This window comes from Gracilinanus agilis, chromosome 6 (genome assembly GCF_016433145.1).
Source record: "Gracilinanus agilis isolate LMUSP501 chromosome 6, AgileGrace, whole genome shotgun sequence".
Taxonomy (NCBI): Eukaryota; Metazoa; Chordata; class Mammalia; order Didelphimorphia; family Didelphidae; genus Gracilinanus; species Gracilinanus agilis.
In genome coordinates this window covers 7,566,149-7,590,387 of record NC_058135.1, presented here as the reverse complement: position 1 = coordinate 7,590,387, position 24,239 = coordinate 7,566,149, and the positions used below count along the sequence as shown (strand labels likewise).

General features: G+C 44.0%; 1 protein-coding gene across 1 annotated transcript in view; it reads right to left on the bottom strand.

Annotated features, from left to right (window-relative positions):
* Positions 1 to 2,302: 2,302 nt before the first annotated feature.
* The window catches only part of IL21 (interleukin 21), a 24,921-nt gene continuing 2,984 nt past the window's right edge, over positions 2,303 to 24,239 (bottom strand). The window contains exons 3-7 of the mRNA XM_044681105.1: positions 18,402 to 18,548; positions 15,524 to 15,601; positions 12,218 to 12,222; positions 2,974 to 3,048; positions 2,303 to 2,348 (exon numbers count right to left, since the gene is read on the bottom strand). Coding sequence (XP_044537040.1) covers positions 2,303 to 2,348; positions 2,974 to 3,048; positions 12,218 to 12,222; positions 15,524 to 15,601; positions 18,402 to 18,548 — 351 coding nt within the window. The remainder of the gene's footprint in view (positions 2,349 to 2,973; positions 3,049 to 12,217; positions 12,223 to 15,523; positions 15,602 to 18,401; positions 18,549 to 24,239) is intronic.

Below are 24,239 nucleotides of genomic sequence, written 5' to 3'. Positions count from 1 at the left end.
AGGCAGAGGTTATGCGGGAGCAGTTGGGGTTCAGGAAGATGCCATGAAAAGAGCTTTTCTTTCTTTGTTCTCTTGGGGGCTTAGAAGTACAGCAGGCTTTTTGTTTTTTTAAACCCTAAGCCAGAGGAATGTCAAGGGCTAGGCAGGCAAAGTGACCTGCTCAGGGTCACATAGCTAGATAGGCTCTTATGGGCTTGTTAAACTTGAATTGAAAGGCATGGGACCCCTTTCCAATCATGGACCAATATGAGCCAGTGTCTGGCCTTTACGGTTTATAAGAGGAGAACATGCTTTCCAATAGGTAATGAAAGCTAATTCTCTTCAATGCCAAGAAGGGGTCAGGTGGGGTGGGAAATCTCTGTGGCTAGCTGTGTGACCCTGGGCAAGTCACTTAACTCTCATTCCTTAGCCTTGGCCACTCTTCTGTCTTAAAATGGATCCTAGGACAGAAGGTAAGGTTGGTAGCCAAGTGGAAGACAGTGTGGTTTATTTTAGCAGGACGGACAGAGTTCTAGTCTAAGAGGCAGGAATGCCCCGGATTTGAGTTCCGACAAATGTAGGCTGTGTGCCAGACAGGTGGGTCACTTAACATCTCGGTGCCCTGGGCCTTTCTTGAATGGCCAGGGAAGGAAGAAGGCCTCCTGCATTGATAAAAGGACTTTCCTTCCTGTGTGTTCCTATACCCAATGATTCCTATACCTGCTTCTTGCTTCTACACATTAATATGAACAAAGAAGTCGAGGGAATGAGCCCAGTATTGGGCAGGAACAATTTGAATTGGGTTATTCAGACAGAAAGGGCTGGGCCCTCCTGGATACCTGATGGAGTGGGGGAAATGCTGGCTCTCAAATCAGGGACATAGGTTCGAATCCTGTCCCTGCTTCTCCCTGACTCTGGGTCCTTTTGTCAATTACCAGGGCTCCAGTTTGCTCCTCTCTACTAATAATAGCCAGCATTTATATGGTACTTTAAGGTTTGCAGAATTTACAAATATTTCCTTATTTGATTCTTTCAACAACCCTGAGAAGTCAGCATCCCCATTTTAGAGATGAGGAGTCTAAGGCAGAGAGAAGGTTAAGTAATTGCAGTATCTGAGGCTGGATTTGAATTCAAGGCTTCCTGACTCCCTCACTCTCTGTCTACTATGCTACCCAGTCAGTTACCTCTTTCAAATAAGATACCCTCCAAGGCCCTTTCCAGCTCTATTTCTATTGTCTCCATTATACAAAGCCATCACAGGATAGTAGCTAGAGTAGCAGATGCTACTGGCATCAAGAAGTCTGGGTTCCAATTTCACCTCTGTCTTTTTCTGACTTTGGGACCCAAGGAAAGAGGCTTCAGCTTTTTTAGACTCAGTCTCCTAATCCAGAGAATGGAGCTAATGATACTTCCTGCCCAGCATTGTTGCCAGGCTCTGATGAGATAATGATTATAAAGTATTTTGTCTCACATCACTGTTAATTGCCCTAGTTATGCCAGAGCAGGAAGATGCTTTCAGATTTTGTTGACTCTGCAGCTACCCTCAGGTCCAAAATCCACTAAAAAAAATGAGAGCCCAGAGGAGTTGATCCCAGAAGACAGACCTCCTAAAATCCTGTCTTTATATGTGTCCCCACAGGGCCATTAGAGTGTAAAACCGCTCTAAGACTTTAGGGAACGCCCATATATTGGCAGGAACGAAAGAGAAGCTGGAGAAGGAGAAAGGAAAGAGAATGTGGCCATCAGGAAGGAGATCCTACTGAAAGTGAGTCCAGTTTTGTTCTGAACTACACAGAAAAAGATGCAATAGGATACTGCCAAGTAGGTTAGTAGAATCTGTGACAGTTTTTTATTGCCTTGTGGAAGAATGCAAGAGGGAAGACAAGAGGGAGCCATTGCAGTTTGTTGAGTGGGAGTCAAAGCTCATGCTTTAGGAGTATCAATTTAAGAGGATGGAGCAGAAGGGAACTCTTGGGACTGAGATAGCAATGAAGAGGGAGTCTGGACCATGGTGGCGTAGCTGGGTAAATGGAGAGAAGAGAACACATAAGAGATCTATTTGGAGGTGGAATGGCAAAGCATGGCAATTGGTGATGATGGATAACACAAATGAGGCTTTACTAAAGTGGGGGGAAAGTAGGGGCCAGGAGAAGATTCTCTGGATTTGGGTCTGAGGTCAGAGGCTAAGCAGTTCACAAACCCTCTTTGAATCTCAATGGATTCCTGTACAAAATGGGGATGACAACACTGGCCCAATCTACCTCCTAGAAAAATGGGAAGAAAAGTGCTGTGACCTCAGAACAGTGAGTATGGGTGGGTAAATTCAGTTGAGTTCAGGAAGCATGAGCTGCCAGGCACTGACTTCAGAGCTACAGAGACAAAACCGAAACAGAAAAAGGCCTGCCTTCAAGAAACATACATGTAAGAAATGGGAGGTCCTGGGTTCAAATCTGACCTCAGACACTTCCTACCTATGTGACTCTGGGCAAGTCACTTAACTAACCCCACCGTCTGGCTCTTACCACTCTTCTGCCTTGGAACCAATATACAGTATTGATTCTGAGAAGGTAAGAAAAGGTAAGAAAGTAAAGAAAGAAACATACATGCCAACCAATAAGAAAGTGTGTTTTGCACGATAATACATAGATGGAGTTGCTTACTCTGTACGGGAGGGGAGAAGGAAGGAAGGAGACCATTTGGATCTTCTAATTTCAGAAAATGCATGTTAAAAATATTATTTCACATAATTGGGAAAGTAAAATACTTTAAAAATGTTTTAAAAAAGAACCCCCATCCTCCTGGGGAAAACATATGTGTACAGAGAAGTGAATAAAAAGATTTGCAAAAGGAAGTCACTTTGGGGAGAGAGAAATAATAGCTGGGAGGGGAAGAGAGTTGGGAAAAAAGTAGCTGTGTGCAGGATGAAGTCTTTGAATAAAGCCTTGAAGGAAGCTAGTAATTCCAAGAGGAGAACCTCATATCCAAGTCAGTTACCAAGTCATATCTGTCTTGCTTCCACCATATATCTCCTGCCGTACCTTCTCAGTTTGGGCTTCCATCACCTCATACCTGGAGTATTACAAGAGCATCTTAGTGGGAGTCCCAGTCCCAAGCCTCTTGCCTTTTTGCTCCATCCTCCTTTCCCTTTAGGTTCTATGATCCTCAGGGCTACAAAAGCACAAAATTGACTCCCATTCAAGAAACTCCAGTGGCTTTCTCTTATCTCAAGAATAAAACACCTTAAAGCCTCATATGATCTGGCTCCAAGTAGCCGTCGTAAGCTTTTCTCACATTATTCACCCTCCTGTTCTCCACGGTGCAGCCATATGGACCTCCTTGCCCTTCTCATACACAAAATTCCATCTCTCACCTCTAAGCAAGCAAGCAAGAAACGAGCATTTATTAAGCACTCCTACGAAGCACCAGGCACTGTGCTAAGTGCCCACCATGCAAAGAAAAGCAAAGATACCTTTCCCTTGAGGAACTCCATGGGGAGACAACACAAAAAACATCATATACAAATTAGATCCATGGAGGTTAAAATGGAGATCATCAAGGAGAAGAAGGCATTAGAGTTACTGAGAATAGAGGAAAGCTTCTTGGAGAGACACAGATTTTAACTGGAACTCAAAGGAAGCCAGGAAAGCCAATGGGCAAAGAGGAGAGTGAGAGTGTTCCAGGCAGGAGAGGCAGCCAGAGAAATTGCCTGGAATCAGGAAAAGGGATTGTGACTTGTTTCAGAAATAGTTTCAGGAAGCGGGGGCAGCTGGGTGGCTCAGTGGATTGAGAGCCAGGCCTAGAGACAGGAGGTCCTGGGTTCAAATCTGGCCTCAGACACTTCCTAGCTCTGTGACTCTGGGCAAGTCACTTAAAGCCCCATTGCCTAACCCTTAGCACTCTTCTGTCTTGGAACCAATACACAGTATTGATTCTAAGATGGAAGGTAAGGGTTTAAAAAAAAAAAAGAAAGAACCAGGAAGGCAGAGCCACTGGATCACAGGAAGTGTGAAGGGGAAGAAAATGTAAGGATAGTGGAAAATATGAAGGGCTTTGAACGTCAGATGAAAGATTTAATGTTTGATATTGGAGGCGATAAGAAGCTACTGGAATATGAATAGAGGTGACATGTTTAGATCTCACTTTAGGGAGATTCATTTGACATTAGAATTGAGGATAGGTTAGAGTGAGAAAGACACTTAAAGCAGGGAGACCAACCAGCAGGCTTTTGTAATAGTCCAAGATGATGGAAATATCAGAGGAGAGAAGGGAAACTATATGAAAAACACAACAAAGGTGAACTTGTCAGGTCTTGGCAATAGATTGGATGTGGTGAGTATGAGAGAGTGAGGTGTAGGAGATGACCCCTAGATTGTGAGCCTGGATAACTGAGAGGATGTGGCATACTCTCTAGAAAGGGAAGTTAGCAATTGGAGGGGTTTGGAGGGAAAGGTAATGGATTCAATTTTGGAGAAATCCAGTTTGAGATATCTGATACGCAGTTTGAGATGCAAGTCAAGGACATGCCAACTGATTGTTCTCTGACTTTTTTATACTTTTATAAACTTTTATTAATAATAAACTAATATAAAAAAACTAGAGTGAAAAAGGTGCTAAACTAACTTGATCCATGCTCATGGAGAAGAGAAGAAGAGGGAGGAGCTACAGAACTTATATTTTTTAAAACATTTATTAATATTCATTTTTAACATGGTTACATGATTCATGCTCCTACTTTCCCCTTCACGCCCCGCACTCCCCCCACCCATGGCCGATGCACTTTTCCACTGGTTTTAATATGTGTCATTGATCAAGACCTATTTCCAAATTGTTGATAGTTGCATTGGTGTGGTAGTTTCGAGTCCACATCTCCAATCATGTCCTCATCAGCCCATGTGTTCAAGCAGTTGTTTTTCTTCTATGTTTCTTCTCCTGCAGTTCTTCCTCTGAATGTGGGCAGCGTTCTTTACCACAAATCCCTCAGAGCTGTCCTGTGTCATTGCATTGCTGCTGGTACAGAAGTCCATTACATTCGATTTTACTATAGTATATTAGTCTCTGTGTACAGTGTTCTTCTGGCTCTGCTCCTTTCTCTCTACATCAATTCCTGGAGGTCTCTCCAGTTCACATGGAATTCCTCTAGTTTATTATTCCTTTGAGCACAATAGTATTCCATCACCAGCATATACCACAATTTGTTCAGCCATTCCCCAATTGAAGGACATGCCCTCCTTTTCCAGTTTTTTGCCACCACAAAAAGCGCAGCTATAAATATTTTCGTACAAGTATGTTTATCTATGATCTCTTTGGGGTACAAACCCAACAATGGTATGGCTAGATCAAAGGGCAGGCATTCCTTTAAAGCCCTTTGAACATAGTTCCAAATTGCCAGCCAGAATGGTTGGATCAGTTCACAACTCCACCAGCAATGCATCAATGTCCCGATTTTGCCACATCCCCTCCAACATTCATTACTCTCCCCTTCTTTCATTTTAGCCATTCTGCTAGGTGTGAGGTGATACCTCAGAGTTGTTTTGATTTGCATTTCTCTAATTATTAGAGATTTAGAACACTTTCTCATGTGCTTATTGATACTTTTGATTTCTTTACCTGAAAATTGCCTATTCATGTCTCTTGCCCATTTATCAATTGGGGAATGGCTTGATTTTTTTATACAATTGCTTTAATTCCTTGTATATTTGAGTAATTAGACCCCTGTCAGAGTTTTTCGTTATAAAGATTTTTTCCCAATTTGTTGTTTCCCTTCTGATTTTGGCTGCATTGTTTTTGTTTGTACAAAAGCTATTTAGTTTAATATAATCAAAACCATTTAATTTACATTTTGTAATTTTCTCTAACTCTTGCTTGGTTTTAAAATCTTTCCTTTCCCAGAGATCTGACAAGTGAACTACTCTATGTTCACTTAACTTATTTATGGTTTCCCTCTTTATATTCAAGTCATTCACCTATTCTGAATTTATCTTGGTGTAGGGTGTGAGATGTTGATCTAAACCTAATCTCTTCCATATTGTTTTCCAAATTTCCCAGTAGTTTTTGTCTAATAGTGGATTCATGTCCCAAAAGTTGGGCTCTTTGGGTTTATCATACACTGTCTTGCTGGTGTCATTAACCCCAAGTCTATTCCACTGATCCTCCCTTCTGTCTCTTAGCCAGTACCATATTGTTTTGATGACTGCTGCTTTATAGTATAGTTTAATATCTGGTACTGCTAGCCCCCCCCCTTCCTTCACATTTTTTTTCATTATTTCCCTTGATATTCTTGATCTTTTATTATTCCAAATGAACTTTGTTATAGGTTTTCCTAATCCCGTAAAGAAGTTTTTTTGGTAGTTTGATAGGTATGGCGCTAAATAGACAAATTAATTTGGGTAGAATGGTCATTTTTATTATGTTAGCTCATCCTACCCATGAGCAATCAATGTTTTTCCAATTATTTAGATATAGTTTTGTTTGTTTGGAAAGTGTTTTGTAGTTGTTTTCGTATAATTGCTGTGTTTGTTTTGGTAGATAGATTCCTAAGTATTTTATATAGTCTAGGGTGATTTTAAATGGTGTTTCTCTTTCTATCTCTTGCTGCTGTGATGTGTTGGAAATATATAGAAATGCTGATGATTTATGTGCATTTATTTTGTAGCCTGCAACTCTGCTAAAGTTGTTGATTATTTCTACAAGCTTCTTAGTTGATTCTCTAGGATTTTTTAAGTAGACCATCATATCATCTGCAAAGAGTGATAGCTTAGTCTCCTCCTTGCCTATAATGACCATTCCATTTGACTTCCTTGTCCAAAACACTCCTTCCTGGTTACCACTCTCTTATGTGTATTGTCTTCCCTCGTTAGAATGTAAAGAATCTTTTCTACAATATACCCAAGAAGGTGTTCACCAGCCCTTTTTGAAGTCCTTCAGAGATGATGAACCTACTCTCAACCAGGGTTCCCCATTCCACTTTTGGAAAGCTCGAATTGTTAGGAAGGATTTCTATATGTTTAGTTCAAACTTGGCCCCTTTGCAACTTCTACCCACTACTCTTGGAAACCTGAGACTCACTGAAGTTAGTTGTGGTCATAGAGGTAATAAGTGTCATCCAGTCTACACCCACCACATTCATCACTGCTTTGATTGGCACCCAAGTGTAAACATGTGCGCCATGTACAGTTCATGATGATTCATTGAAATTTTTTTTTCCTATCAACAACCCTGAAGATGGATTGTTAGCCTAAATTCTACTTGACTAAGAGTTGAAAAGGATCATCAGAAAGGATGATTGTGGAATCGTGTATGTTAGGGAAGGAAGGAAGGGAGAAATTCTTCACTGATAAGAGAGAAGAATGATATGACTTAGGAAACTAAAGAAAGTGAGCAATTTCTTTCAAGATTCCTTCTTTGTGATAGGACTATAGATAAATCTATGTCTCCTAAGTGAGTAAAAATTTGGAGAGTCAGTCATTCACTCCATGCGCATTTACTTCGCATGTATGGTGTGCCGGGTATTATGCTAAGTGCTGGGGATAAAATGAGAGGCAAAAGAAAGTCCCTACCCTCCAAGAGCATAAGCAAACTATATTCAAGACAAGTAGGAACAAATTAATTAAATGTTCTCTATACCAATAGATTTTAAAACAGAAGGAATATATAATTTAAAGAGAAGTTGGAAAAGGTGAAGGTTATTGAATGAAACTAGGAAGCCAGGAAGTGGAAATGAGGAAGTAGATCATTCCAGGCACGGGGGAAAACCAGTAAAAATTCCTAGAGTCGGGGGCAGCTGGGTAGCTCAGTGGATTGAGAACCAGGCCTAGAGATGGGAGGTCCTAGGTTCAAATCTGGCCTCAGACACTTCCCAGCTGTGTGACCCTGGGCAAGTCACTTGACCTCCATTGCCTACCCTTACCACTCTTCCACCTATAAGTCAATACACAGAAGTTAAGGGTTTAAAAAAAAAAAAAAAGATAGAAAAATTCCTAGAGTCCAGAGAGGGAGTATCTTGTTCAAAAAAAAAAGGAGGCCAGTGTCACTGAATTGAAGGCTATGTGTGGGGTATAAAGTAAAAGGAAGTCTAAAGTAGAAAGAAAGATATGGTATGGGTATGTGGGACAGATGTGTGTGTGTGAAGGTTTAATGCAAAAGTTGCAAGAGGGGTTTTTGCTCTTGCAGGGGGTCAACTGAAAACTTCTGGCAGTTGAGCCTTAGAATTCTTTTCAGTTGGTCCCTGATGCTTGAACAGAGTGGAAGGATCAACCAGAGCTCTATTTTGGCTTTCCGGTTGTTTTGGCCTGTGCCTTGTCTTTGGACTATTTGTACCTAGCCAACTTCTCTGGACCTCTCCCTGACTTTCTCCATATTATTTCCCTGTTTCTCCCTGCCTGTTTTCCCGGGGCTCTGGGAGGCAGGGATTCTTTTGGGTTTTTAGTGAAAAGACTTTGTGGATTTAATTTTCCCCAATAGGCAAGTAGGACATCCTTGAATTCTAACTATCCCTTTTGTATACCCTCTACCTTAAAAGCAGCCAAATCTTCCCAGCCTGAGAGAGCAGGTTCTCTCTCAGTCTAACCCATTCCTGTGACCCTCCCCCATCTTGAGTTTCTCCCTAGCGGCTGTCAGAAACCCCAAACCCCTCTCTCCTTCCAAACCACCCTGAAACTTTAATAAGCCCTTGGTTACCTAATCAAACCCTCTGGAAAATCTTTGTGTTGAAGAAATTAGGCAAGGGTGAAGGGGAAGGAATAATTCTCTTTATTTCCTGAGGGAAACTGGAGGCATCCATCTTGGGAAGAAGTAGTTGCCCAATGCTTCCTCCTGAATCCCTTCAGTTTCACTGATAGGGAGGAGCCTTGTGGTTCCTCCTCTGAGGACTTGAGAAACTGACAAGAAAGCCCTCAAGTCAGATTCAAACCACTTCTGTCTGGCCCTATTCCTTGTGTCTGTAAAAGTACCTTTCCTGCCTGGAAGGGTTCAGCCTATTTCCCCACAGTGTCCTCTGTCTCTAACCTGGGTGTCTAGTCTGTGTCAGCTGCCTCTCCTGAAACACCTCACCCTGTACCCTTACCATCCTAATACTGCCTTGTCCATTCCTCCCTAAACTTAGTCATCCCTTTCATTCCTCTCCTATTACCTCAATCACCTTTTACCCCCCCCCCATCAGTCAGCAAGGGAAGGAGATCACCCCCTAACTTTAGTGTCCACTTTTATCCATTACAAAGGTTATAAAGGACTTTGAATGCCAAACAAAAAAATTTATACTGTGTAATGTAAAGTTGTAAGATCTTGAACCCCTGAAACTACATTGCCCAAACTCCCTTTCGCCATACGCACAATTCCTTTTGCCTTGTGTATATGTGAGTGATGATGCTGTCTTGTATTTAATTTGGGTTGGCTCCGCCTCTCTTCCTCTCTTGCACATGGACCGTGTGGTGAGCTGGGATGGTGGGGCAAGCCTCTTTTGGGTGAGTGGGAAAGGTTCCCTGCGTTCCTCTAGTACTCTAATTTATATTAATAAATCCTTATAAATATCATATTTTGGAGGCATTGAATATTAATTTTAAAATTTACAGTCATTAGGATTTGCTCCCCAGAACTCTAAATCCCAGCTTCCCATGTTCCCTCTTACATTGAATGCTAACATAGGGAGGATATAAGTTTTGTGTAGTTCTGCCTCTCTCTCCTTTTCCCCAATCAGCTGGGAAAGTGGTCTTGATGCCAGGCAGGAGAATCTACACATGTGGGTTTACTTTTTGTTAAATAATTAGGTTTGAACTTTTATTTCTTTTAGTTTATTTTTTTTTACTTCTAGTGATTTTTGATAAATCTTATAACATATAATACTTGGAGTTATTGGATATTAATTTAAATTTTACGATACGTAATTCTGGAAATGATGGGGAGCTACTAGAGTTAACTGACTAAGACGAGAGAGGGTGCCATAGACCTGTGCTTTCAAAAAATCTCTTTGCCTAAATAGAGGATGAACTGGAATGGGGAGAGACTTGTACTAAGTACTAACCAACAAATAGACTAGTACAATAGTTTAAGTATGAGGTTTTGAGGGCCTACACTAGAGTGGTGGCAGTACAGAGGAGAGAAGGGGGTATATTTGAGAGCTATTACAAAAGTGAAATCTGTAAATCTTGGCAACATATTGGATATGGAGTGAGAGAATTTGAGAATGACACTTAAGTTGTGAGCATAGATGACTGAGAGATGGTGGTATTACTTTTTCTTTAAACCCTCACCTTCGATCTTGCAACCAGTACCATGTATTGGTTCCCAGGCAGAAGAGAGTTAAGGGCTAGGCAATGGGAGTCAAGTAACTTGCCTAGGATCACATAGTTAGGAAGTGTCTGAGGCTAGATTTGAATCTAAGCCCTCCCATCTCTAAGTCTGGCTCTCAATCCTTGAAGCACCTAACTTTGCCCATGAATGGTGGTATCCTTAACAGTGAATTGAGAAGTTTGGGACAGGGAAGGATTTGGAGGAAAGACAATGAATTCAGTTTTGTACATGTTGAGTTTCAGTTATTTACTGGCCATCTGATTTGAGATGTCTAACAGGCAGTTGTAAATGTAAGGCTGGAGATCAGCAGAAGGGTTAGGACTAGAGAAGATTTGAGAATCATTAGACATAGAGATCATTTAATCCATGGCAGCTGATGAAATCACCAAGTGAAATAGTATGAAGAGAGAAGAGGAGAGGGCCCAGGACAGAGCCCTGGAGGACATTCACAGTCAGTAGGTGTGGCCAAAATGAAGACTGGACAAAGGAAATTAAGGAGTGGTCAGATAATGGAAGAACCATGAGAGAGTATTGTCCCAAAAACCTAGAGAAAAGAGGAAGAGAGTGAGCTACAGTGTGAAAGGTTACAGAGAGGTCAAGAAGGATGAAGACGGAGAAAAGGCCATTGGACTCAGCAATTAAGAGATCATTGGTAACTTTGGAGAAAGCAACTTCAGTGGAATGATGAGGTTGTAAGCCAAACTATGGAGAATTAAGAAGAGGAAGAAATTAGAGGCTCTTGTTACAAATGACCTCAGGGAGTTTAGCCACAAAAGGCAGAAGAGACAGAGGAAGATGCTTAGCAAGGATAGAAGGATCAAGTAGTTTTTGTTGTTGTTTTAGGATTGGGGAAAGATAAAAGTGTTTGTAGGTAGTAGGGAAGGAGTTAGTGGACTGGAGAGATTGAAGATGAGTGATGGAGTGAGGATGATAGAAGAGACAATCTGTTAGAGGTGACGAGATGGAATGGGATCGTTTATGCAAAAGAGTAAGGGTGTCTTCATGTGAAACAGGAGTAATAAAGGACATGGTGGCAGAAGACATCTGAATGATATGCGACAAAGAAGTGAGCTTACAGTGAATGGTTTAAATTTTTTCTGTGAAATATGAGGCAAGGTTCTCAGCTAAGAGGGTGAATGGAGGGGGAGCCTTGAGAGGCTTGAGGAAGGAAAAAAAAAAAGACTTGGAAGAGCTACTGTGGAAAGTAGGATAGAGAATTGATAAGGGACGTATAGGAGGTGCCTAGCAGCAGTGAGGGCCCAGTTAGAAGGATTGTGCGGATTTTCTCCGCTTTCATTCAGAAGCACATGAGTAGGGGCAAAGGCTTGGGATGGTGGAAGTGATCCAAGACGAAAGCTTGGCAGGGAATAATTGGTGATATGACAAGGAGAGCTGGAACTCAAGAAGATGTATTGGTCAACGCAGGGAAGGGAGGAGAGTATAGCTGGTATAGGAAGAGGACCTGGAGAGAATTGAGAGTTTGAAGGATTGGAGGTCAAGGCAGGGATGAAAAGTAGGATTTTGTATTGGAAGGCAAAAGATGAGATGGAATACTAATAGATTGTGATCACATAAGAGGAACATGGAAGTGGTGTGGGATGAGGGCAAGATCAAAGGTATGGCCATCTTTGTGTCCCTGAGAGGGCATAGAGGACTAGGTCATGGGAAATGAGTAAGTTGAGGAACTGGGGCATTAGGATGTTTGAAGAAATATCATCATGTATGTTGAAGTCCCTTAGGATGTGGGCAGGAGTTGAGGAAAGCCAGGTAGAGAAGTCATGGAGGAGAGAAGGGGAATATTCCGGGGGCCCGTAGACAACAGCAACCAGGATTTCGATGAGGTGGTCAATTTGGATTAGAGGGGCCTCAAAAGAGGAGAAGTTACTCTGAGTGATGGTGGTAGGGAGAGAATCTGGAAGGGCTAATGGAGAGCAAGGAATATTCTAACGCTCACCTCAACTAGGGACCCAAGGACAATGAAAGAAGGGGTAGCCGGTACTGGAAAGGGAGGCGAAGGAAGCTGACTATAACCATGGGCATCCTTAGTGTTCTCCCTTTGTACCTCAGGAGACTAAAAGGTGCAGGGAATGAACTACAGGGTATCTGATTGGTCCTTTTTAGACAACTGATGGCAAGATGTGGACGAGAATGGCTCGGGATAAATCTCCCCCCCCCCCCCCCCCGAGAATGGAAGTCAAGAATTTAGGCTGACGGCAAGATATTGGTCCTGGCTAGGCAGTATTTAATGTACTCCAGTCTTAAATAAGAAGCCATTCACACAGAGATTCCAAACCAAATATGTAATAAATAAATCATTAAGTTAAAAAGAACATAGTTTATATTAAAACCTGACTCTTAGTGGCAATTGTCAATACAACAGAGTAATAGAACACAGAATAATAATGCTACAGTTCTGTACAAGTGTCAGCTCAAATCATCACAACATGCTTGCTCCCCCCTAGAAGGCAGAGGGCTCCCTTGTTTTACCCAGCAGGTGTGTGTGTGGGGGGGGGGGGGAGGGCTGGCCATCTTGCCTGCTGTGACACAGTCTTCTCTAGGAACATTTCCCTCGTTTGTGCAATAGGGCGTACTAGAGTGCTTTGGGTATCAAAATGGGTCTCTGGAAATTGAGATTCTAAGACAGGGCCAGTTCTTTTCCCTGGAAGAATTCTCCAAAAGGTAAAACAACCACCACAAAAATAGTCCAGTTGCAGCTGGAAGAGAACTCGGAGGTTAGCTGTCTGCACCTCATTTGACCTTCCCTGGGCAAGGGGAGGCCTCTTCATCGTTTGCCTTTGGTTGGTCTTGAATAAAACAAGACAGAGGCCGAGTGTTCAGGCCGCCCTCCTCCTCTCCCCTGCAGTTTCTGAACAGCTCTCTTTCCTGCTCTTGCAGGGGAGGTCTCCGGTTTACTTTCACATTTAAAAGTTCTCCCACCCCAACTGCCATGAAATGGTTTTCATTTCAGGCAGAGAACTCTGAGCAGACATTTCAGGGGTCGTACAGTTACGGTAGGGAGAGAACTACATTCTTTTGAAACCTCAACCATGATCAGCCCGCCACCCAACTGGCAGAGATAAGAATCTCAAGACTAATGTTTCAGGTGCGGCAGAACCCTTGACCTCCAGTGGCTGCCATGGCTTTGGCCCAAGTGGATGGAAGTGGCTGGCTTTTAGGTTGGAGCTGAGCCCCTCGGGAATGGTCCAGTGCAGCCATTTCCAAGAGGGCCGAGCGTTTCCCAGCCCAGTGTGGTGATGGAGCTGACGCCGGAAGCAAGAATGATGGTCTTGAAAATATTTCTGTTTGGAACAGCTGTTTAAGTGAAACCACCCTCCCTCCGCCTGACTTAGTGGGTGGATGCTTCTCTTTCAAGACCTCACAACAGACTTCTTTTTCTCTTACTTCCTAATAGACCCCGAGCGAGCGTTGATCATCCCACACGTTCTCTGTTCTTTGGCAGGTTGAAGAAGTTCATTGTGACAGAGATAGGAGACTGTCGAGTTAGCTTATGACTTGGGAGCAGGGGCTCCTAACCTTCCTGGGTCCTGGGCCCCCGTCAGCCCCCCGGGGAAGCTTATGGACCCCTTCTCAGAGGAATGGCTTTTGATACCTACAACAAAATCTGGAGGATTACAAAGGAAACCAAGTATAATGAAATACGCGTATCGGAATATTTTCTGAAGTTCACCGACTCCAGCTTCAGAATGTCGGTTCTATAAATATATGTAGCTTCATGTTTAAGGTCACTGAAGAGGCGGCTTGTTTTCCTTCCACTTGCTTGGATACTTAGAATATCGAATACATTTAAGACAAAGGGAAATCTCTTCCCCCCAAACCATCTAGACGGGAGTTGTGCAAGGAATTTTGTCATTTTTGCTCCATAGGAGTTCAGTTTTCAGAGTTCAAAGTTCAGGTTGGCCAGGGATGTTATTGCTGCCTGCCATCTCCTGCGTCCATTATGGTGGTTTTATTGGAGAATGGGAGAGAGGCATGAAGTCAGGAAGACTGGAATGCAAGTCCTTCCTCCCAGGGACAAGCTGTGTGGCCCTAAGTGTATCCGTTAGCTTTTCTGCAACTTTTCTGAGAAATGAGGGGGTTGGACTCAATGGCCTCTAAAATCCCTTCCAGCTCTAAATCTGTGAACGGGAAGAATATTTTGATGGGACCATTTTATACCCTCTGCTGGCATAACACCCTAATCCTACGAAAAACAGTGAACAATATAAATACATCTCTTCATTTCCAGAGAACATAAATATTTCAGTGGATTCTTATAAACAAAATGACATTCTTAGTAGCCAGCTAGAAAAGTAATTCTCCTCATAATATAAATAAGTTATATTTTTGACATGTAAAATATACAAATATGGGGAGGGGAAAAGCTATTCAGATAAGGTTGTTTAAAAAAAGTAACCCTACCTTCTGTCTTAGAATCAATATTGTGTTTTGGTTCCAAGACAGAAGTGAGGTAAAGGCTAGGCAATGAGGGTTAGGAGGCTTGTCACACAGCTAGGAAGTATCTGAGGCCAGATTTGAACCCAGGATCAGCCACTTAGCTGCCTCCAGATAAATTTTAAAAATTTAAAAATAGATCTTTTTCTCTTTCAAAAAAAGCTTTGCTTTAAAAAAAATTGTTCCTAGATCCCGTGTTTCTATGTCCTCACTCACGTTTGAATACGGGCGTCTTTCTTTTATGAATATAAATAATCAGTGCTGAGTTAAATGTGGTAAAGAGACCAGGGTTGCCAGAGGAGAAATGAAATCCAAAGTGATCCCCTCCAGGTCGCCCTTCCCCAGATCCTGAGGACAGTGCCCCAGCTGGGTCACCCAGTGAAGGGGGACTATCAAAGGACATTTCTTCTCCATCTTTCCCCTCAGGAATGAGGCCATGAACCAAGCTGTGGCCGTGGCCTCGAGTCACCGAACCCAAGACCCAAAAAGAAATGAGAGGTTTGTATCTGATAGCAATTTTGGAAAATCTGCCTGCCTTTCAACTCTTATCTGAACTTATTTTTCCCCCATCACTGTTACACTGTATTTCCTCTGTGAGAATATTAAGGTCTTAGAGTATGTCCTATAGTGTCCAACTTGCTCTTAGGGCTTCAGGTTCCTCATGTTTTAGGTGCAGTGGCCATAGCAACAATGGCGCTTCTGATGACGGAAATTCATCTGTGAAGATAGCACAGCGTCAGTGATCCATCCCAGCATGAAGAATCCAGGCCCCCCAGAGAGAAGGAAGTGATAGAAAAAGCAACAATACCTTTTGGAGAAACGACCTCAGGCTGATAAGGAATTCTTGGGGTGATTTTCCCTCAAAGGAGTCACATGGACGGCATTTCTAGAAAATAAGAAGCAGAAACATTCATTGGCAATTAGATGCCCATTATCCATCAAACCGAGAGGCAGAATCGCGGCCTGTCATTTTACTGGGGTGGGAAGTACGTGGAGCCAAGAGCCTGGACTCTGGCCTTCTATTCCTACCTCTGTCCTAATTTGGTGAATAATTTTTATTAAGTCACTTAACTTCTCTAGGCCTCCTTACATGTAAGATGAAAGAATCGAATGGGGTGATGTTTAACGTATTATAAAATCCCATGACTTCCTGATGTCCTCTGTGTCTCTGTGTCTCTCTCTGTCTCTATCTGTCTCTCTCTGACTGGCTCTGTCTCTCTCTCTGTCTCTGTCTTTCCATCTCTGTCTATCTCTGTCTATGTCTCTTTCTCTGTCTCTCTTTCTCTGTCTTTCCGTCTCTGTCTGTCTCTGTCTCTCTGTCTCTGTCTCTGTCTCTCTGTCTCTGTCTTTCCGTCTCTGTCTGTCTCTGTCTCTCTGTCTCTGTCTTTCCATCTCTGTCTGTCTCTGTCTCTGTCTCTGTCTTTCCGTCTCTCTCTCTCCCTGACTCTGTCTGTCTCTCCATCTCGGTCAGGGATGATGGGAGGTCTTTATTCTATTTAACCAGATATCTGCTGTGTACCTGGAATTATGCTGGGTGCTATATGGACAGAAAAGCAAAGAAGGAAACACCGTATGCTATTGGGGAAGGCCACCTGTACATAGAGCAGTAGCTAGAGAATGAACACAGAGTATCTGGGAGAGATGGAGGCCACGAGCAGTTGAGGGTATCAGGGCAGGCTTCATGTACAGGATGGTGTAGGGCTGGGTGGGGAGGGGAACGAGGGCGCCATTTCATTCTCATCCCAGACCAGCCTGAACTACCCGACTGGCCCGAGTCCCAAGTATTGGCCCTGGGACTTCGTTTGGAAGAAGAGAGAGGTCTTGCGAGGCAGAGATGAGGGTGGAGCTCACTCCATATGGAACATGGTCTGAGCTAAGGCTGCAGCATGGAGGGTCATTCATGAGAAACAGGGCGATTTAGCTGGATTTAGTGTAAATTTAGTGTAAAAGAAGGTATAAAATGCACGGGGAGACTGGACAGCTAGACCAGGTTGGGAAGGAATTGAAAGCCTCCCAGAGGACTTTGATGTTTGATTTAGAGGCGACAGGGAGCTTCTGGAGCCCACTGAGTAGGGCAACGAATGATGGAAGTTGCTTGGTCAGTGGTGTGGAGGGATGAGGCAGGAGGACCCAATAGGTGGGCATTGAAATAACGTAGCAAGAAGCCATGGTGGCCATCTGAGTGGAGAGAATAGGATGATGTGGGAGACATTGTGGAGGTAGAAATGGTAAAATCTGGCAACTGATTAGCTAATTAGGGTGAGGTTATTAGCAGTCAGAGCTAATGCCAGGGTGTGAGTCTAAAAGACCAGAAGAAGGGCAGAGGGGGAGAGGAGCGAGTGAGCATTTACATAGTGCTGGCAAATATTATCTCATTTGATTTTCACAATAACCCTGGGAGTGGGTACTAATGTTATCCCCATTTTAGAGCTGAGAAAACAGAGGCGAATAAAAGTTAAATGATTTTCTCAGGGTCCCCTGTCTACTAAGTTGTCTCAGGTTGAATTTGGGTTCCAGACACCCAGCTAGAAATACCCAATGGATAGTTGGTGATAAAGGGCAGGATCTGTGGAGAGAACGTGGCTGCTTATACAGATCTGGGCTCCATTTGAATGGAGAAAGTTGATAATTCAATCCATGGAAACTGATGACAGAGGGTAGAGAGAGAAGAAAAGGCCAAGGGCAGCTCCTTGGGAAATTCACTTGGGCTTGGGATGTAGACAAGGAGACTGGACAGGAGGAATTGGATGGGTATGTAGGAGGGGAACCAGGATAGAGTTGGGTCTTAAAAACCTAGAAAAGAGAATTCCTGGGATCACTCTATGGCAGAGAGTTCTAGAAAGACTGAGAGAGTGAAAAGAACATCAGATTTGGCAATTGGAAGGTCAGTGATAACTTTGGAGAGAATGATTTCGGTCGCGTGGTGAGGCCAGAAGCCAGATTTAAAATGACTGAGGAATCAACAGAGGAGATGAAGTAGAGGCGGCAAGTGCAGACAGATCTTTCTAGAAGTTTGGCTGAGAAAAAGATGAAGAAGTTCCCAATCGAAGTGAGGGTAGGGTCTAATAAGTTTTTGGTTTTTTTCAGGAAGGGGAGATATATGGATATAGCCATCAGGATTGTTCCACATAGTTGGCTCAGAATTACCCAGCCATTATGAGTCATAAATGGGTCTTGAACTCAGGTCCATCTGGTTCTGAGGCCATTTCTCTATCCACTATCTCACGCTCCCTCTCAAGTTGTTAATTAGCTTGCTACCAGAGAGGGCAGAGATGAACTGCATCCTGGCTGCATTCCGCTTTCCACTCTCCCCTCCTCCCCCTCAGCCATGCCTTGGACACTACCCCAGTGCCCCAATTTTTCTCCTGCTTCTAGAGCTCTTATATTGAGAGGAAAGGGGGTTGCGAACATAGCTGTCTGAATGAGGGGAAAATAGCTCAGAGATTACAAATGGCAGCAAGTCTGTGCTACTCCTTGGTAAGTTAGGTGCCTAGGTGTGTTGCTCTCACCCTCACAGGACAGCTTAGTTTCCAGAACTCTGGGGGCTGGGGCCTGGGGGCTGTGCCTTCCCCCAAAGGGAGACCTAACCAGGGAGCCCCAAGAAGCCTTGGAGAATCTCATGAGGGCATCCAGCTTTGGGGTTCACGAGTAGAAATATGGTGAATGGCGAATGACAATAAACTTACTGGCTTGGTCTTGTTGGCTTCTCTCCAAGGCAGTCTCCTTCGGAGCTGTTTAATTAAAGTATCAAATCTCATTTTCTTTTCTTGATGATTGGAAGGTTTTAGCTGGGCCTCTTGGAAACATTTAAAAGCAGACTCCTCACAGTGTTCCTGAAAGAGACCGTTTTTACACATAGGTAAGAAAACCATGCAGAAAAAGTCACCTTTCCTGCCTTGGTGATTCCATCTTTCTCAGCAGTCTGGATTCATAGTAATTAATAACTGGCGTGAATAACCAGCAACCGAAGTGAACAGCAGAGCCTCCAGACAGGAAGACCCAAGTTCAGTGCCTTGGACACTTAGAAGCCGTGTGACTCTGGGCAAGTCATTTAAACTCTCTCAGGTTCAGTTTCCTCAACTGTATAATGAAAAGATTAGATTTGCTGGTCACCAAAGACCCTTCCAGCTCCAAACAAACGATGCTATTTGGATGGGTTTCAATTTTGCCTCTTTCCCATGAGGCCACGTGACCCCGGGTGCACCGTCTCAGTGTCCAAAGTTTGGACAGTGTTGCAAAGAAGGGGCTGCCCTGCCCTGGGCGAGGGGATTTCCTCATCCAGGTGTTCCCGATAGCGATGGAATCATAGGTCTGGGCCCCCTCCGCTTCCTTCCTCCCTTCTCTCCTGTAGAGTTTGCAAAGTGCTTGGTAGAACCAATAGCATTGGATTTTTACAAGATCCCACCGAGGAAGGTACTCTAGATAGCCTCATAACCATTTTACAGATGAGCAAGCAGGTTTGTAAAGGCTCAGTGACTTGTCTGATGTCACAGAGCTAGTAAGGGGCAAAGACAACATCTGAGTCTAGGTCTTCTTGACTCCATATCCAGCACTCCATTCACCATTCCATTTGGCCTCTCATAAGATCATTGAGGGACCTTTAAAGGAAGAAATGAAATATCTACCAGCACCCTCAGAGGTAAGGGCTTTTATTGTCCCTATTTTAGAACTGGAGGAATTCCATGTGAACTGGAAAGACCTCCAGGAACTGATGCAGAGTGAAAGAGGCAGATCCAGGAGAACCTTATACACAGAGACTGATATACTTTAGTACAATCAAACACAACGGACTTCTGTACTAGCAGCAATGCAAGGATCCAGAGCAATGCTGAGGGACTTGTGAGAAAGAAAACTAGCCATATTCAGAGGAAGAAGTGTGGGAGGAGAAACACAGAAGAAAAACAACTGCTTGAACACATGGGCTGATGGGGATATTATTGAGGATGTAGACACTAAATGATAACTCTAGTCCAACTATCAATAATATGGAATTAGGTCTTAATGATACATGTAAAACCCAGTGGAATTGTGCGTCGGCTAAGGGGGGTTAGGGAGGTTTGGGGGAGAGGGAAAGAACATGAAATATGTAGCTGTGGGAAAATATTCAAAATTAAAATGAAAAAAAAATGGAGAAACTGGCAGATAAAGGTTAAGTGATTTGCCCGAGGTCACACAGCTAGAATCTGAGTCTAGATTTGAACTCAGGACTTCCCGACTCTTTGCCCAAGGCTCCATCTACTGTCCCTCCTAGCTATCTCTTGGATACCTACTGACCAATTTGCCATCTCCCTGTTGTCCTGCCCTGGATTGTTCAGGAATTCTAGAATATGCATTCATCGCTTAATGAGCCATCACTACATCCTTAGAAAAATATGTTCCGTCAAAAGCTCAGGCGGATATATGCTGTGTTTGCCTCTGCACTCTAGGCACGGCTTTAAGGCTATGTGCCAATCTGCATTGGCTGAGAGAGTCGGCTCCATTTCTCTTATAACACCAATGCCACCAAACAAACTTATCGAGTAACTATTTACCTTTAAATGAATTCATTTCAATTCATGAAGTACCCAATAGCTCCTCCTTCCTTCCTTCCAAGTCCTCACCTCATCAGGGTTCTTTTTTTGAAAAAATCTAGTGGTCCCTTTTCACCCCCACCCCCAACTCTTCTAGGATTAATGGGAAAACGTTATCTATTTCCCCCTAGTTTGGATTCCCTCCATCCCTCCTCCCCTTCCCGATCATTGAGAAGGCAATTTTTTTTTTTTTACAATGCAATAGAATACAATTTACGATAGAGTGTAAAAGGAAATTCCCACACTGGAAAGGAGAGGGAGGGGGAGGGGAAGGGAAGGAGGGCGAGCCTGAATCTTTGGGACCGCAGCTAGTTTTTCTGGAGAACTATATTCTAAGGGGGAAAAGGCATCAAACTCTGCAGAGAGGGCTGATCCATCCCGGTCTTCCAGGCCCCAGCTGGTCTCCTCCAAGTTTGGGGTGGTAGCCAGCAGGTGTTCCGTGAAGCAAGTGACATTTAAGCCACTGGAACGAACATTTATAGAACACTTTCAGGTTGGTGAAGCCTCCAACTACCCTGTGAAGTGGGTACTCATTTCATTGCCATTTTACACATGAGGAAACTGAGGCCCAGAGACCTTTAAGTAACTTGCTGTGGGTTACATAGTTAATAAGTGACTGAGGCAAGATTCAAACTCAGATCTTCCTGATTCTGAGCGCTATGCTTTAAGAACTGTGCAACTTAGATGTCTGGGAATTGAAAGAAAACCTGTCTAGACTTCAGGAAATCTTTCCTTACTCACTGGGGAGTAGCTTTATCTCCTACATGAGCTCTTCTGGAACCTGGTTAATATTATAATTTCTTTTTTTTTTTTTAACCCTCACCTTCCATCTTGGAGTCAATACTGTGTTTTGGCTCCAAGGCAGAAGAGTGGTAAGGGCTAGGCAATGGGGGTTAAGCCCAGGGTCACACAGCTGGGAAGTGTCTGAGGCCAGATTTGAACCTAGGACTAATATTATAATTTCAAGGGGGGTTGCCCTATGGCTCCAGTTGAAATCCCATTTCTGGCACTAGCTGTGTGGCCATGGGCAAATTACTTAACATCTCTGGGCCTCAGATGCCTCATCTGTCAAGTAGGAGGGTTGGATTTGATGGTTTCCAAAGTTCTTCCCAGTTCTAAATCCTAAGATGCTCTCTGAACATTAAGGAGCAGAAAGAAAGGGTTTCCTATTCAGGGAGACAGACAGAGAGACAGAGAGAAAATTCCTTTGCTATGGCAGGGTAGGACAACAACCATTAGAAGAGAACCCCCAGGCCACAGCATGCTTGGAAGAGGCATTCATTAGAAATATTTGCTAAATGCTATAATAATTTGGAGGTGGAAGGAATCCGAGGTTATCGAGGAATCCGAGGTTATCTAGTCCAGGATTTTTGTTTTACAGATGCGGAAACTGAGGCTTAAAGAAGGGGTCCCCTGGCTAGTAAGTAGCAGAGTTACTCGAGCAGTCTTTGTACTCTGCACTAGCCCAAGGGCAGGAGAGCCCAGGAGCTGCGATGGGGGAGATGCCGCCTTATTTTCTATAAGCTCTAACTGGAATGGAGCATTTCCCTCCGTTAGGATTGTAAAAACCAACCCATTGTCCTGAGGAGGGGAGTGCGGAGGGGCCCAGAAACTGCACCAAAGGGCTTCACGACCGAAAAAAGGTAGAAGACAAAAGAAAAACGCAACAAAAATCCATTCTGGGGTCCGAAGTGAGGGGGCGAAAGGGAGAGCTTCTCAGCATAAAAACGAGCTCGCAGAATCGAGCTCGAGCAGGATCTGAGGAAACTTGGGATCAGAGGGCTAGGTAGCGCCCAGGCTCTCCGTCATACAGGCGAGGAAACCAAGGCACGGAGGAGGAGAGGGTCCTCTAACTGGGGTCACACCATCGCCTAGTGCTGGTGTCTGGCTTTTCTAGGATCACAGAATTAGAGCTGAATGGACGGTCAGTGCCATCAAAGCCGACTTCCTTAGACTCAAACAGGTGGGATTCGAATTCAGAACTTCCCAATTTCGAGTCTAGTGCTCCATTTGTTGGCTTTGACTAATACTTAAAACACGTGTGTCTGTCTTGCTTTTAAACAAAGAGCAGACGTCTGGGGGCGAGCCTCACTTAGGACTCCTGAGAGATGTACCCCAGCACTGCACTCTCGTCTCTCCACAGCGCTGGCCAAGGTAGATGGCCCCAGGGGCTCGCGGCTCGCAGCCCCAGCGCCTACCTCTCCTCTGGAGTTTCTCTCCCTAGCAGCCCCCATTCTAGCGGGGCCAGGCAGCCCCCTCCCGCGGGCACGCACGCACGCACGCTCGCAGATCTGCCAAAATGCTTATTTAAGAGAAATGATTGTAAATGCGAACGCGGCGGCTACCGTGGCGGCGGCGGCAGGGGCTGCATTTTTCCTTGAAAACCACATGCTCGCGTCTGTTTCAGTTTCTGTCGTTTTCTCTTGTCTGTAACCACTACCGGCCCAACTTACTGGAAAAAAAAATAAGATTCAGAATTCAAGAGGCAGATTTTCCAGCTGAAACTGAAAACGCTTAACTGCTTCATCCGGGATGATCTGAGCCAGCAGGGTTCTCACCCTGCCGGCAGGCCCAGGATCGCTGACTTAACACTTCCACCGGCCTGTGTGTTGACAGAAAATGCGACTCCCCGAGAAGAATGGGGTCCGGCAGGCCTGGCTCGAGCGGGACTCTCTCTGCTGGCTGCTGGCTGCTGGCTGCTGGCTCAACGCTAGGCATTCCAGGCTGATGCTTTTAAAGGGATTGAATGCCAGCCCGGGCTGCTTTGGAGATGACCTGGGGCTTTTCTCCAGATCCCAGCGCTGGGAGGTGGGCTAATCCAGGTGGTTTTAACCCTGTGCCAACCAGGTTTGGAAACTGAGTTCAGAAGAATTACTTGTGACTTGTCCAAGGTCACACAGGTGGCAAGTAACAGGACCAGAATCCAAACTAGGTCTCTTGACCTCAATCTATAGAATCATAAGATCAGAGATTAAGAGTGAGAGGAACTAATAGGGCAGCTAGGCAGGCTTGGTGGATAGATCCTGGGTTCAAATATGACTTCTTGCCTGTGTGACCCCGGGCAAGTCATTTAACCCCCATTGCCTAGCCCTTACTACTCTTCTATCTTACAACCCATATGATTCTAAGACAGAAAGTAAGGACTTATTAAAAAAAAAAAAAAAAAGAAAGAAAAAGAGTGAGAGGAGACTAGAGAAAAGACACAAAAGCATTTATATGCTATCCACTGTAAGTGTAAGGCACTGTGCTAAGCCCTTGACAAGGGTTATCTTTTATGAGCCTCACAACAACCCTGGAGGGTTATGGGGTTATTGACCCCATTTGATAGTTGAGGAAACCGATGCAGCTAGAGGTCACATAGCAGGGGCTGGGGCTGGGTTTGATGTCAGAGCCAGCCCTCTGTCCACTTCTACACTTAGCTGCCTCTCATAGTGCTGAAGGATTTTACAGATGAGGAAACTGAGGCACAAGGCAGACTTTTCCAGGGTCAGCAGTCTAGAAAGTTTCTAGAGCCTGAGATTTTCCCTTAGGTCTTTCCTCCAGGTCCTGCTCTCTATCTACCTTACTACACTGTCTTACTGAAAGGTATCAGATCTGAGTCGTCTTAAATTTGCTATGAAGATATTTTGGTAGGACAGCTAGGGGGCTCATTGGATAGAGAGCCAGGCCTAGAGATGGGAGGTCCTGGGTTCAAATTTGGCCTCAGACGCTTCCTAACTGTGTGACCCTGGGAAAGTCACTTAATTCCCATTGTTCAGCCCTTACTGCTCTTCTGCTTTTGACCCAATATACAGTGTTTATTCTAAGATGGAAGGGAAGGGCTTAAAAGAGAGAAAGATAGGAAAGAAAGAAAGAAAGAAAGAAAGAAAGAAAGAAAGAAAGAAAGAAAGAAAGAAAGAAAGAAAGAAAGAAAGAAAGAAAGAAAGAAAGAAAGAAAGAAAGAAAGAAAGAAAG